The 14,267-nt window shown below is 38.5% G+C and overlaps 1 protein-coding gene, 1 long non-coding RNA gene and 1 pseudogene across 2 annotated transcripts; all 3 read left to right on the forward strand.

Annotated features, from left to right (window-relative positions):
- Positions 1–2,612: 2,612 nt before the first annotated feature.
- LOC120147694 lies at positions 2,613–2,970 on the forward strand. The gene is made up of 3 exons (XR_005518307.1): positions 2,613–2,675; positions 2,755–2,856; positions 2,961–2,970. It is a non-coding gene; the product is annotated as an uncharacterized LOC120147694 (long non-coding RNA).
- Positions 2,971–7,907: 4,937 nt separating this feature from the next.
- On the forward strand, positions 7,908–11,413 carry LOC120147633 (annotated as a pseudogene).
- Positions 11,414–12,605: 1,192 nt separating this feature from the next.
- Positions 12,606–14,199, forward strand: LOC120147520. The gene is made up of 3 exons (XM_039160873.1): positions 12,606–12,872; positions 12,997–13,475; positions 13,932–14,199. Exons 1-3 carry the CDS (start codon positions 12,606–12,608, stop codon positions 14,155–14,157), a joined length of 972 nt encoding a protein of 323 aa, XP_039016804.1. The 3' UTR covers positions 14,158–14,199.
- Positions 14,200–14,267: the final 68 nt, after the last annotated feature.

Genomic DNA, 14,267 nt, shown 5'->3' on the forward strand with positions numbered 1-14,267 from the left:
AGGTGATTCCTGTCCCAGCATCAAGCTGTTTAATGTTCATGGGGGAGTAGCTATGTATGGTACCATCTACGATTTTCCCTCGTCCTAGGAAGAAGATATTGTCCGCTATCTAATTTAAGAGAGGGGTGAAAAAGGGGGAGCCTTCCTTCTTAGTATTTCCAATTTCCAAAGAGGATGACAATCTTGGCACGGTGCCCAAGAATGTTCAAGAAGTGTTGAGAGACTTTGAGGATGTAATGCCAGGTGAACTGCCAAAAGAGTTGCCCCCTAGATGGTTGGTGGACCACGAGATTGAATTAATCCCGGGAGTAAAACCTCCTGCGAAGTGCCCGTATCGGATGAGTCCTCCGGAGTTGGCAAAGTTGAGGAAACAATTGGATGAGTTACTCCAAGCAGGATTTATTCGACCCTCGAAGTCACCTTTCGGGGCGCCTGTGTTTAGGGCTGTAAATGAGACGAGATAGATCGCGAGCTATTCGAGATTGACTCAATCTTGGCTCGATAAATACTCGGATCGAATGGACTCGACTCGAGCTCGAACTCGACTCGAGTTCTTAACGAGCCGAAACGAGCTACTCGATACTCGACTCGAAAAGCTCGTGAGCAGCTCGAAAAAAATGTTATATTATAATTTTAGATTTTTTTAAAATTACATTATTAAAAATATATTATTGATGAATAAATATTCTTAAATTGAAAATGGTTAAAAATTATTTTTGAATAAATTTTCTTATATTTATTTTAAATTAATAAAAAAAATTATTATCTAATGACAAATATTTAATATTTCTAATGATAATATTTGTAACTAATTTTTTAAATTGTTGTTATATTTTGAGTTTCAAGTTCAAATATCATAAATATCAATGGTTGAGCATTAATATCAAGATGCTATATTGTACTTACCTCTAACTAATTTTTTATTTAATAATAAATAATATAATAAAAAATATGATTCATTTAAATATTAATAATTTTAAAAAATATATCAAAACAAGTATACCCTCTCTTTACCCTCACTAAGCCATCTCATTCCTTCAAATTATATGATAAGGTTTAGGGTTTAGAGTTTAGGATTTAGAGTTTATGTGATATGATTTAAGGTTTAGGGTTTATGGTTTAGAGTTTAGAGTTTATGTAATAGGATTTAAGGTTTAGAGTTTAGTGTTTAAGGTTTAGAGTTTAGGTGTTAAGGTTTAGGATTTAGAGTTTAGAATTCAGAGTTTTAGAGTTTATGTGATATGATTTAAGGTTTATAGTTTAGGGTTTAGAGTTCAAAGTTTTAGAGTTTATGTAATATGATTTAAGGTTTATATGTTTAGGGTTTATATGTTAAGGGTTAGGGGTTAGGGTTTAAGTTATGACATACAAAATGGCATAATTATCTGATATGATCCGAATATAACATATTTTCAGCTAAATATTTCAAAATATTTATTCTAAATATATACATATATTCTGAATCCGACAAATCACCCAAAAATTCAAATATTCTAAATGTACAATATCCATTAAAATCCGACAAGCCAACATGGAATATATAATATTTATCAAAATTGTATTTAAGGCAATAAATTTTACATAACATTCATGTTTCAAATCAATTTCAACCAAACAAATAATAAGAAACCAAAAAAAATAATGTAGCCCCAATTAAAAAGACACACCTCATTAACAGTTAAGGACCGATAATAACCTTTATTACGATTAGCTCGAACAGTGGATCGACCCGAATTAGAACATACAAAATATTTTAAATAAACAAATTATTCTAAAATTAATGACAAGACCAACCTACTAAAATTTGACAATTAACACTCACAGTCAACACAAGCTGCAACAGTCGATTTGAAGTTCGTGGGTAAAGTGGAGGAGGCTGTAACTCGATTCCTAATTCAAAATTTCCTACAAAATTCATGATGCTTGATTTCAAATTCAAATACCAAACTTCATAATGTAGGAACTAATTTTACAGTGACAGAAATGTGTATGTATATATTTTTCTGGTTCGAGTCGGAGAACTGGTCTGGCAGTGAGTTCCATTCGAATATAATATTCGAACGAAACAACGGAGGGGGCTACCGAGAGTAGTCTACAAGGGTCGGCGAACTTACGGTTGTACTTGCCGTGACATTAAACGGCCGGCCATCATATGGCAGTGGCAGCAACAACCAAACAGAACAGACAAAATGGAAAAACAAATAAGAAATAGAGACAAAATCAACTTGTTCGTGGCGAATCTTTCATATGAAGTGAGGGCTCTGAGGGTGCTAATGTTGTTTCTGCTGAAGTTATATTTCATGATAATCCGAGAAAGTCATCCGGCTATGCCTTTGTCTCTTTCAAATCCAAGAAAGAAGCTGATGCAGCACTGTCTACTTTCCAAGGGAAGGTAGTTCCTTATTTTGTAAATTTCTAGATTATTTTTTTTGTATTTTCAGTCAAGAAACTGATAATTTGTGATTGCAGATGTTTATGGGAAGACAGATTCGAGTGCAACGTAGTCGACAATTCGTGAAATTCATGTTAGGTCGTGAATGCTTGAATTAAATTCAAACATGAAGTTAACCTACTTTGGTAATTTGTGACTTTTCAAAGTTTCCACCATGGATGCAGCACGTTCTGGAATAAACCAGCATATTAACATATCTCCCGAAATGGCTAATGAGATAAAGGTTTGTAGACATTTTTGTTGAACTTGTTCTCCTACTCTTGTGATCTTCCACATGTTAACAAAATTTAATACATATATAGCAAGCGGAGAACCAGATAAAGAGAATACTGGGAATTGGAAATCGCATATCAGAAAGAAGGTTGATCGATGATCTTACTAGAATGGGGATGAACAAATCAATTGTAAGTAATTAACTTAAAAACTTATTCATTCGAGTATGCCAATTTTCAGGTTGTATGTACATCCGGTTCAATCATGTTTGTAATATGGTGGTTATGTTTGGCAGGTAAGAAGAGCCATTCCAGTTATGCACCAGAGGGGTAAAGTTGAATATCAACGAGAAAGGCATGTAATTGTCTGTAAAGTATGATGTTGCTGTTGTAATATTTGGGAAGACATGTTCACAGTCCAACGATAAATCGGCCGAGTGAAAGAGCTGAAACTAGAACCAGAAACAAGGTTCACTGTCCTAACTCCTATGTGAGTTATATCCCACATCGGTGGTTCTTGGGGAATAAGGGGTAAGTTGAATGTATAAAAGGGGATGGGTTTCAACAAAAGAATATTAACCCATCCTCGAGCTTAAGTCGAGCTCACAATCGAGCTTGAATCGAGCTCACAATCGAGCTTGAATCGAGCTCAAAATCGAGCTTCAATTGAGCTTGAGTCTTGAGCTTCAATCAATCTCTTGAATTTTTTTGAGTTCGAGCCTTTTCGAGTTCGAGTCGAGTTTCAATATTATTTTTCGAGTTCGAGTCGAGCTTGAAAATTTTAGGCTCGCGATTTTTCGAGTCGAGTCGAGCTTATGTTTAAAGTTTTCGAGTTCGAGTCGAGCTCGGCAATACCCGAGCTCGACTCGGCTCGTTTACACCCCTACCTGTGTTATTCCAGAGAAAACATGATGGGAGTTTGAGATTGTGTGTTGATTATAGAGCATTAAACAAAGTGACTGTCAGGAATAAATATCCCATTCCGTTGATTGCCGATTTGTTCGACCAGCTGAGTAATGCTAAGTATTTCACGAAGTTAGATCTCTGGTCGGGATACCATCAAGTGAGAGTGGCCGAAGGGGATGAGCCAAAAATGGCATGTGTAACTCGGTATGGAGCATTTGAATTCTCTTGTTATGCCTTTTGGACTAACCAATGATCCCGCTACTTTCTACACTTTGATGAACCAGGTATTCCATGACTATCTCGATAAATTCGTAGTCATCTACTTGGATGATATAATGATATTTAGCACTTCTATAGAAGAGCACTTGGAGCATCTTCGGTTGGTGCTGACGAGATTATGGGAAAATCAGTTGTTTGTGAAGAAGGAGAAATGTACTTTCGCCCAAACACAAGTCCACTTGTTGGGCCACATCATTGAGCGAGGGCGCATTCGTATGGATAAAGAGAATATGAAGGCTATCCAGGAGTGGCCGACCCCACAAAATGTTAGTGAGTTTAGATCTTACCTTGGTTTGGCCAATTATTATAGACGATTCGTAGAAGGTTATTCTCGTAGAGTAAAATTACTCACTGATTTGCTAAAGAAAGGTTGTGAGTGGGTTTGGTTCAAGGACTGTCAAGAGGCCTTTGACGATTTAAAGAAAGTGGTAATCAGTGAACCAGTGCTTACCTTGCCAGACCTAGAAAAACCTCTAGAAGTAGAGACAGACGCATCCGACTATGTAATTGGAGGGGTACTCTTACAGAACAAACATCCCGTGGCGTTTGAGAGTATGAAGCTAAATGAAACTGAAGCGAGGTATACGGCTCCAGAGAAAGAACTTCTCGCAGTAATTCATTGTTTTAGGATTTGGAGGCATTATTTGTTGGGTTCCAAATTTGTGGTAAAGACCGATAATACAGCAGTTAGCCACTTCCTGACACAAGCGAAACTGACAGCAAAGCAAGCTAGATGGCAAGAGTTTCTGGCCGAGTTTGACTTTAACTTTGAGCATAAGGCGGGGAAAAAGAATCAGGTAGCTGACGCTTTGAGTCGCATGACAGATTTGGCAGCACTCCGATGTGTGGCCCCTATATCCGCTAGTAGAGTGTCCAATGAAATTCGTCAGCTCATTGTGAACTTTTCCAAGCAAGATCCGCAAGTGGTGGCCCTTATGGAGATGGTTAAAAAGGGTGGTTCGAAATGGTTTTGGATAGAAAATGGTTTATTGATGACAAAGGGGTCACGAATGTTTGTTCTTCGAGTTGGGAATCTGCGACAGAAGCTGTTAAAGGAATGTCATGATACCCCATGGGCTGGGTATCCCGGTTGAAGGCGTACTGTTGCTTTGTTGGGACAAGGGTATTATTGGCCTCAAATGCGCCAAGATGCGATGGCTTACACCAAGACATGTCTTATCTGTTAACAAGATAAGGTAGATCGACAGAGGACTGTCGGGTTACTCGAGCCACTACCAGTACTTGCTCGTCATTGGGAGAGCATCTCCTTGGATTTTATATCACGCTTGCCTCGAGTAGGAGATCTTGGATCAATTCTGGTGGTAGTGGATAGGTTCTCGAAGTATGCCATTTTTGTACCAGCACCGAAGTATTGTTTGGTGGAAGAGACTGCTAGGTTGGTGTTCAAACACGTGGTGAAATATTAGGGCATTCCTCAGAGCATAGTCAGTGACCGAGATGGAAGATTTATTGGGAAGTTTTTGAAGGGATTGTTCCAATTAATGGGGACGCAACTCAACTTTTCATCGAGTTACCACCCACAAACAGATGGACAGACTGAGCGATTTAATGGACTCTTGGAGGAGTACCTGAGGCACTTCATTCAGGCCAATCAGAAGAATTGGCCTCCACTATTGGATGTGACACAGTTATGTTTTAATTCACAAAAGAGTTCATCTACAAATAAAAGCCCTTTTGAACTGGTGACAAGTCAGCAGCCAAGGCTTCCACATACTGTGGATGAGACCTCTCAAGGAAGATGCCCTCGTGCCTCAAATTTTGTGGGGGAGTGGAAGCAAAATATGGAGAGTCAAGGCTTTCTTGGAGAAAGCAGCGAAGCGTATGAAGAAATGCGCAAATCGTAACAGACGAGACCTACACTTTCAGGTTGGAGATTGGGTGCTTGTCAAGTTGATGCCAGAACAACTTAGATTTTAGCGCCAGAGGGATCATCTCTTGGTGCGAAAGTACGAGGGTCTAGTCTCGATAGTAGCAAAGGTGGGGAATGCTTCGTACAATGTGGACCCTCCTACTTGGATAGGAGTTTACCCTGTCTTCCATGTGAGTAATCTGAAGTCGTTTCACACCGATCCCAATGTCGCTAATCAGAGTATGCCTCCCAGAGAGTTGATTGGTACGCAACCACCCTCACAACGACATGTTGACGAGATTCTTGCAGGGAGAATTGTTAAGGTGGGCGGAAAGCAAAGACGAGAGTATCTAGTCAAGTGGGGAGGCTTTGATTAGGAAGAGAACACTTGGGAAAGAGAGTATGACCTCAGGGCATTCAAGTAGAAGATTGAAGAGTTCCAGGCCATGCAGTCGACAAAGATATCGATAAATTAGGTGGGGGAGATTGTCGTGGCCGTCCCTTTTATGGGGCCACAACCGGGTAGGCACGCCAATGCCAATCATGTATAGGGCCTAGTGGCATGGTAGAATAAAATTGTCCTATTTTCAAGCATTTCAATGTTTTAGGTAGGGAGTGGGGGTATGACTTATTGTCCCCTGTTCGAGCATTTCAACGTCTATAGGTAGCATTTCTGTTATTTTGTTTTCGCATATATGTAGGGGTGGACAACTGACAGAGTTTGGGTTGATCCACATGTAAAGGTACGTGTCTTGTGAACACCATCGAGGGCCGCCCCTACGGCCTAATCGATGGTGTGGGTGAGTCTTATGTAACCCGATATTTCTTTTTTTAATAAAATATTTTTCTCTCAGAGAAGTCCGGGGGTTGATGTGTGCATCCGCTATGCCCCACGGGCTCGGATTATTGGTCGAATGACCATGTGGCTATAAAGATCTAAAGCAATGTTTGTTTCGGTTTGATCAGATATACGAGATAAAGACTGACTTGGTTGGGAAGCGTCCCTTTCGAATGCCGCACGGATTAGCAACCGAACTAACTACTCTAAGTCTGTGACACTTTGGTCCCTCAACCTACATATGCCTCTTTGTCTCCGCATATTCCCCCCCCCCCTTATGCTTCAATTTGAAAGGCAAGTGAGTGGTTTCATTTTCCACAAACGTACAAGATTCTCTTGATCAATATATAAGACTATAGGAAAGGAGAGACTAAAATCCATGGTTTTGAGGTGGGATTTTGGCATTTTGTGATTCGAAACATTGGGCACAAGCGCCTGGTTTAAGGTGGTGCTACTGCTGTAGTTGATCATGTTGCATGGGATTCCAAGGCTTAAATGTAACGTGGCCTTGCCTTCAAAACAGGCTGTCCAAGAGGAAAGGGTCCCGGGATTAGAGTGACTGCAAAGCTTGTTTACCATTATTCCAAGTTCCAATGCTATAGCTTTCTTCTTCTTTTTTAATTTCTTTTGGGGGTGAGAAGACATTGAAATTGCTTGATCCTTTTTCCATTCCCATATCTGGTACTGATATGATGCCTTACTTTTGTTCATCAACTGCATATTTTGCAGATGATTATCTTATGATAGACTTATGTTGTTTTATCAATAGACAAAACTTCATTTAACTTGAAATCTGTATTATTTTGGTTATACAGTGTTCACTCTGCATTTCTGCATTTCTTAAACACGCTTTTCTCTCAGCAATCCTTGCTTTGTATTTCTCTCAAGAAAAATAAAGGCTTTGCCATTAATGCACCTCCCTCTTAATTGCCGTATCGGTTATCTTGGACTGTTTCTCCCTTTTGTACGGTGTTTTTCAACTACCACCTTCCATTACATATGCATTTTGCAGGCGCAGTCTCACTTGTCTTTAATACCTCACTTTCTTAAATACTACTATCGTTTTCAGAAACTTAACCAACCTATGTTAAACTAACCTTTACAGTTTGCTAATTACTTCAAGGTACAATTTTTTTAACCTTGTTTTGGTTTTCTGGGTAGTTGTTTACTTTCCCGGAAAGTAGCAAGAGAGAGAGAGAGAGTTAAAGACGTGTTCCTTGGATCATGAAAGTTGCTTGTTTGTTAATGTTCTCTTGTGTTTCTCCCCATTGCTTGTCGTTCTCTTTTGACTGGAAGTTAGTGCTGAACTTTTCTTGGGAAAAACACCGCCTTTGATCTTCCCGAGTAAGAATTTTCTTTTTTGTTTCCTTTTGTTTTTTCACCAGCATTTGCTTAAATTTCAGGCATTTATACTTTTCAGTGTGCTTTTGAATTTACTAAGAGCGCATATGCAGGATTTTGCAGCTCTCAACTTCAGTGAAATTTCTATTCTTGGGGTTTGCAAATAAAGGTTCAACCTTCAGGTAAACCATTGCTTATGAAAGCTTCAGTTTTGCAAGGTATGTCTCAGTTTCTTCTGAACTTAACTTTCTTGCTTTCAATCCTAGGGCTCTTTTACATCTGGAGTTTGTTGGTTCACAAGCTTGTTCAATGGGATACTTTTTCTGGTTTGTTCTAGTAATGTTTCATGGAGTTGCTTTTGCCTAACTACAAATGGATTACAAAGTTATCAAACTCAACTTTTGCTGCAAATAAGGATGCATTTAGAGTACCCTTCAGAGCTTCAAATCCTGGAAAATTACAATGGGGACCTCTGTAACTTGTCTGAAACGTCACATGTGGTGATATCTTGCCAGGATAATTGTCACTGAGCTTAAGATTAGGGGAGATAAGCTTGCCAATATTGGTGGCTTCAATGGATATGCAACTCCTGGTAAAACATTGTCTCTGACTTTCTCCATTGATTCCTTGGTTACCACATTGACAAGGTTAACCAGTTTGAGGGTGCTTAGCTTAGTGTCTCTTGGAATATGGGGTCCACTTCCTGATAAGATTCATAGGCTAGATTCTCTTGAACTTTTGGACTTAAGCTCCAATTTCATGTTTGGCTCAATCCCTCCTCAGATATCTAGAATGGTTACGCTTCAAACTCTAACATTGGATGGCAACTACTTCAATGATACCATTCCTGAGACATTGGATTCCTTATCAAATCTTACCGTTCTGAGTTTTAGGGGCAATAGGTTGAAGGGTCACTTTCCTTCTTCAATATGTCAAATTTCAAACCTAACAGATATTGCCTTGTGCCACAATAAGCTTTCAGGTAAGTTGCCTGTCATGCCCCAAGGACTGGTTACAGCTCTTCTTGCTCAGAACTTATTCTCCGGTGACATTCCGGCTCAATTTGGCAGATTGAGTCATCTTCAGCACCTTGACTTATCTTCCAATCATCTGAGTGGAACACCCCCCTCTGCCTTGTTTGATTTGCCAAGCATCAGTTATTTGAATTTGGCATCAAATTTGTTGAGCGGTTCATTTCCGGAGCATCTAACTTGCAGTAGCAAACTCGGATTCATAGATATTTCTAGTAACAAGTTGGCTGGTGATCTTCCTTCTTGCTTAGACAGTAAATCAGATAAGAGAGCAGTCAAATATGGTGGGAACTGCTTGTCAACTGATGGCCAACAGCAGCATCAAGGTTCGTATTGCAAAGAAGCAAACACAAGAAGAAGCGGAAGAAAGCTAGCATTATTAATTGCTGTTATTGTAGTATCTGTTCTGCTTCTGATGCTTTTGGCATTTGGGACTATCATTCTGTTCCAAAGATGCCGGCCAAGGCGGACTTTTGAAACTCACATATGGCAAAAGGCTGTTCAAGACAATCCAACAACAGGAGTTTCATCCGATGTTCTTGCAAATGCCAGTAAGCAAAAACTGTTCTTGCTACTACTATCATTCCCAAATCAATCCAAGTTCATTTTACAGTAACTTATTAGAAGGGAGTTCATCATGATTTCTAACCCAGCTTTATAGTGCTTCAAATGGATATTTGAGTAACTATTAATGTTAATTACTGATCCTTAATTATTTGATTTTATTTGTTTAGGATTCATTTCTGAACTTGTGAAACTAGGGACACAAGGTTCTCCAGTATTTAGACTGTTTTCAATGGAAGAGTTAGAGGAAGCCACAAATAACTTTGATTCATCAATGTTTATGGGTGAAGGATATACTGGAAAGGTATCCTCACGACTTGTTCTTTCATTTTTTCCCTTTCTCGAAGCACCACACCAAAGAAAACAGCTTGCTGAAGCTAAGATTTACAAAACAAGATTATACCCTTTAAGTACTACAAAACATGGTTACAAATAATGTACTTGGTTCTGATATATATATATTGGATGGTTCTGAAAATTTGCATTTGATATCACCAATGGCCTAGCTGACTTTATTTGTTTCTATTTGTCAGCTCTACAGAGGAAGATTGGAGAATGGAACCTATGTTGCCATCCGATCATTGACTTTACTGAAGAAACACTCAATTCAAAATCTTAAAGTTAAGCTTGTTTTCTTGTCAAAGATTCACCATCCACATTTAGTAGGTCTTTTAGGTCACTGGGTTGATGGTGGTGCACTAGATGATTCTGGAGTAAACAAAGTGTTCCTCGTATACGACTATGTGCCCAACAGGAATTATCGTATGCATTTGTCAGGTCAGTGTTTTGCTTCAACTTTGAATTGTATATGTGTGTGTATGCTAAGTGCCAAGCAACATAGTGTGACCTTTCCTATATAATCCTTAATGTCTGCCAGTTTCTGACCATTATAATCTGGAAAAATGATGCAGAAACTTGTCCAGAAAAGGTTCTTAAGTGGTCAGAAAGATTAGCAATTCTAATAGATGTAGCCAAGGCTGTACATTTTCTACATACTGGAGTGATTCCCGGAGTTTATAATAACCGGTTGAAGACTAACAATATATTGCTGGATGAGTATCGAATTGCAAAGCTGAGTGACTATGGGATGTCAATCATCATGGAAGAAAATGAAAAACTAAAGGCATGTTTCCTTGCTATTTATATTTAACTTGATACTTTCAAAAGATATAATGATCCTCCTGAGTGGTTGTTCTGAAACATTTTATTGTTCTGCAGGCGAAGGATGCCGGCTTAAAGTCGAGGTATTGTCTAGAACCAGACCTCGGCAGAATATTGAAACTTTTGGCCTGCAACATGCATGACATTAATTATGTGTTGGATACTGATATTCGAAAAATGAAGAGTCGGAGCAATATACAACGATCATCATTTCTTAGACTTTATTGCCCATTGTTGTTTACATACTTACTAAACTGCCTTTCATTCTATATTGCAGCCAAAGGAAAAATTTAGAGGATGATGTTTACAACTTTGGGTTTATATTACTTGAGTCTCTTGTTGGGCCTATAGTGAGTGGGAAAGGATAAACATTTCTTTGAATGAAATGGTAAGTCATTGTTTTCTCTTATGAGTTCCATTTAACATACTAATCGACAATTAGTATCGGCTAGAAAATACGAAATTGAATATATGTTAAAGTTCATGTTTCTTAGAACTTCTAAGATCTTGTATTATGCATCGCAGGCATCTTTCGGCAGCCAGGATGGTCGAAAGAGAATTGTGGATCCAACAGTGTTGACCACTTGTTCACAGGAGTCATTATCCATCGTGGTATCGGTTACCGGAAAATGCATATGTCTTGAACCATCGTCTCGACCCTCTTTTGCTGATGTTCTTTGGAACTTGCAGTACGCAGCTCAAGTTCAGGCCTCGGCCGATGCTGATCAGAAATCCGATTCTACATCATAGTCAATTGAGTATGAGATAGGCCTAGATTGAGCTCACTTCCTGAGAAATGCAAAGTAGAAACTGTAATATTTTAGACCTTATAAATAGAAAATTTTGGTAAAATAGATGTCTTACACACATTTTGTTGGAAGTTTACTGTGTGTCCATTGACAACAAGGAAATGACACCAAATACTGGTTTTCAATAATCATACTAATAGCTTAGCTCAAACGTCTGTTCTGTTTTTTCTATCTGTTACTCGAATTCGAATGTCGGATATATATTCGGAAGGTCATTGGAATATCATATGCCAATACTTATGTCCAGATATAAGGGTATCGGATATAAATATTGGATATTTATTTTTCGAATTCATATTACATAATACTTCAATCTTCACCTGCTACCTATCTAGCTTGGCCATGTTTGGTTTGATAAAAGCTTGTTCATCTCAAGTCTCAACTCTCCTCTTTTCATTTTTTTTCCCTCTTCTTCTTTGCTTGCTTTGAGTTGAAGTTCATTTTGCTTGGGAAACTAACTGCAAACTACAATTTAATTTCACCTTTTTGCCTGTTAGGTACTTTGCTTATTTTGGTTAAAAATAAATAAATACAGTAATCACTTCTTAATCTTAATTCATTATCTTTAAGAATGTCCTATCAAGACTAATCAGTTTTAGAGCTTTTAATTATTAATTCAAATAATATTTTGAATTAAATTTAGATTTTCGTTTTAAAAATACACTTGTAACTATTAATGTTAGTATTATCTATAAATAAAAATTATTGGAATAGTATTTACTTTTTATAGTTATAAATAAATTAATAAAATAAATGAGATAATTTACAAATTATATTGAAATGTACAAAGTAATTAATTATTCATCACTTGAGTAATATTTTTACAAAAAATGTGAGAAGGAGCTACCAGAGGACAGGAAAAGAAGTGAGTCCGTTACTTCTCTCATGAATGAAGAATATGCCGAGGAAGCTGAGATTGCGTCATTCACCGATGATGATGTTTACTCACACTCCTCTCTAATGTTAGTTCACTTCATCACATTATCTCCCCTTAGATCAAGATGGTGTTGTTTTGGGACATGGCCTTACGGTCAGCTTAATGTGATGCCTCGATTTTTCTTTTATTAGTTAAACTACGCTTGGTAATGTAGTAATTGCTACTGGATTGCAGAGTGGATCGGTTGCTGTAATTGACGGTAAGGATGTCAAAAGGTGAAAATACGTTGGCGTCAAAGTCGAACTTGGAAAGAACAAGTGTAGCAAACTTCGAGAGCTCTGTAGATGCTTTTGCTTCCAGATTTAACTCTTATGGTTCCTATTCACCTGCACGGGCCGACATGAGAAGAAATGGTTGTGAAGATTTACCTCAGAAGGCTCGTGAAATGGTTGCCAATAAAGGAACCATGTTTAGGCGTGATGAAAGTATGGAAGATGCATCTTCTGGCTCCCAGGCTTCAGCTGCTGCTGATGCATATGATTGTTCTCTGGAAGGGAACTAGGGATATGGCTGGCAAGAAAACGGACATGAAGGACAATACTTGGAAGAAAACGAGCTACTGAATATTCAATTAGAAGAAAATGTTTTAAATCCAGGGGAATCTTGGCACAAATGATGGCAAAAGTGACAGACTACTGAATGTCAAGTCCGTTCGAGCTTCATCAGACTTGGCTAGGAGCAATGGGGAGTTGAAGGAAGTCGGCGTTGTGACAGATGCACACCATGGGCCAGGAAGCTTCAGAAGCAAATTGAGCAACGAAAGGAAAGTTTCAAAGGTATATCCGAAGGATACCAGAAGTGCCGTTTTGGATAACAAAGTGCAGCGGTTGGAAAACAGGATAAAGATGCTTGAAGGAGAGTTGAGAGAAGCTGCTGCCCTCAAGGCTGCTCTGTATTCAGTAGTTGCTGAGGATGGAAGCTCCATGAGTAAAGTGCATGCTCCAGCTCGGCGCCCTTGTAGGCTGTATCTTCATTCTTGTAAGGAAGGATCACAATTAAGACGCGCGAGTGCAGCTATAGGTGCTGTTTCTGGACTTGTTCTGGTTGCAAAAGCATGTGGAAATGATGTTCCGAGGTATCTTCAAGTCACGTTAATCTTGTTTCGCATGAACATTCGTTACCATCAGTTTGCTGTAACATTTTGAAGTTCTATTAGTCCAATCCTCAATTCTCCAGCGTGGATTTTCCCGAAGTCTTGGCTGTAATTCAGGGATGGTGGCAATGGCCTTCTCCCCACCCCCAAATTGTGAAATTGCTCTTTAGTCCCTTTAAATTCAAACATTTTTAATGTGTGATGGTAAAATCATATTTCGGCTCCCTCAGAAATGATAGCTTATGTTTAGTCTCTTCAAAAATTGTAAAATTTTAATTAATATAATATCCAACTTTTCATTTTTGCCTCTTAAAAGTTTTAACTTTTTGCCCCCAAACAATTTTCAGGTTTCGTCACTGCTGTAATTTAACCTCATACATGATACATCATATACATGATTTCTCATTAGCTCATACATCATATGTATGATGACTACAGGTTGACGTTCTGGTTGTCAAACTGTGTTGTGGTGCGAGCAATTATAAGTGAAAACATTGGAGAGTTTAAGTTACCACTCTGTGCTGGACCCATGGAAAGAAATGGAGGTGGAAAGGGGAAGAAACAGGCATCATCTCCGTTGAAATGGAAAGAATCCTCTCCAGGGAGAAAGGAAAATAAAACATCTAGTGACCGGGACAACCACTTGTCTTTATTTCGGCCCTAGAAAGGGGTTGAAACATGGATCTTTTCCAGAATCATCGAGTCTGTCTGGTAGCTTTATGGCTTTTGATTAGAAAAACAAAATAGTTTAGATGGAAATGAAGAAGACAAAGC

Source organism: Hibiscus syriacus, unplaced genomic scaffold, assembly GCF_006381635.1.
Source record: "Hibiscus syriacus cultivar Baekdansim isolate YM2019G1 unplaced genomic scaffold, ASM638163v2 tig00110940_pilon, whole genome shotgun sequence".
Taxonomy (NCBI): domain Eukaryota; kingdom Viridiplantae; phylum Streptophyta; class Magnoliopsida; order Malvales; family Malvaceae; genus Hibiscus; species Hibiscus syriacus.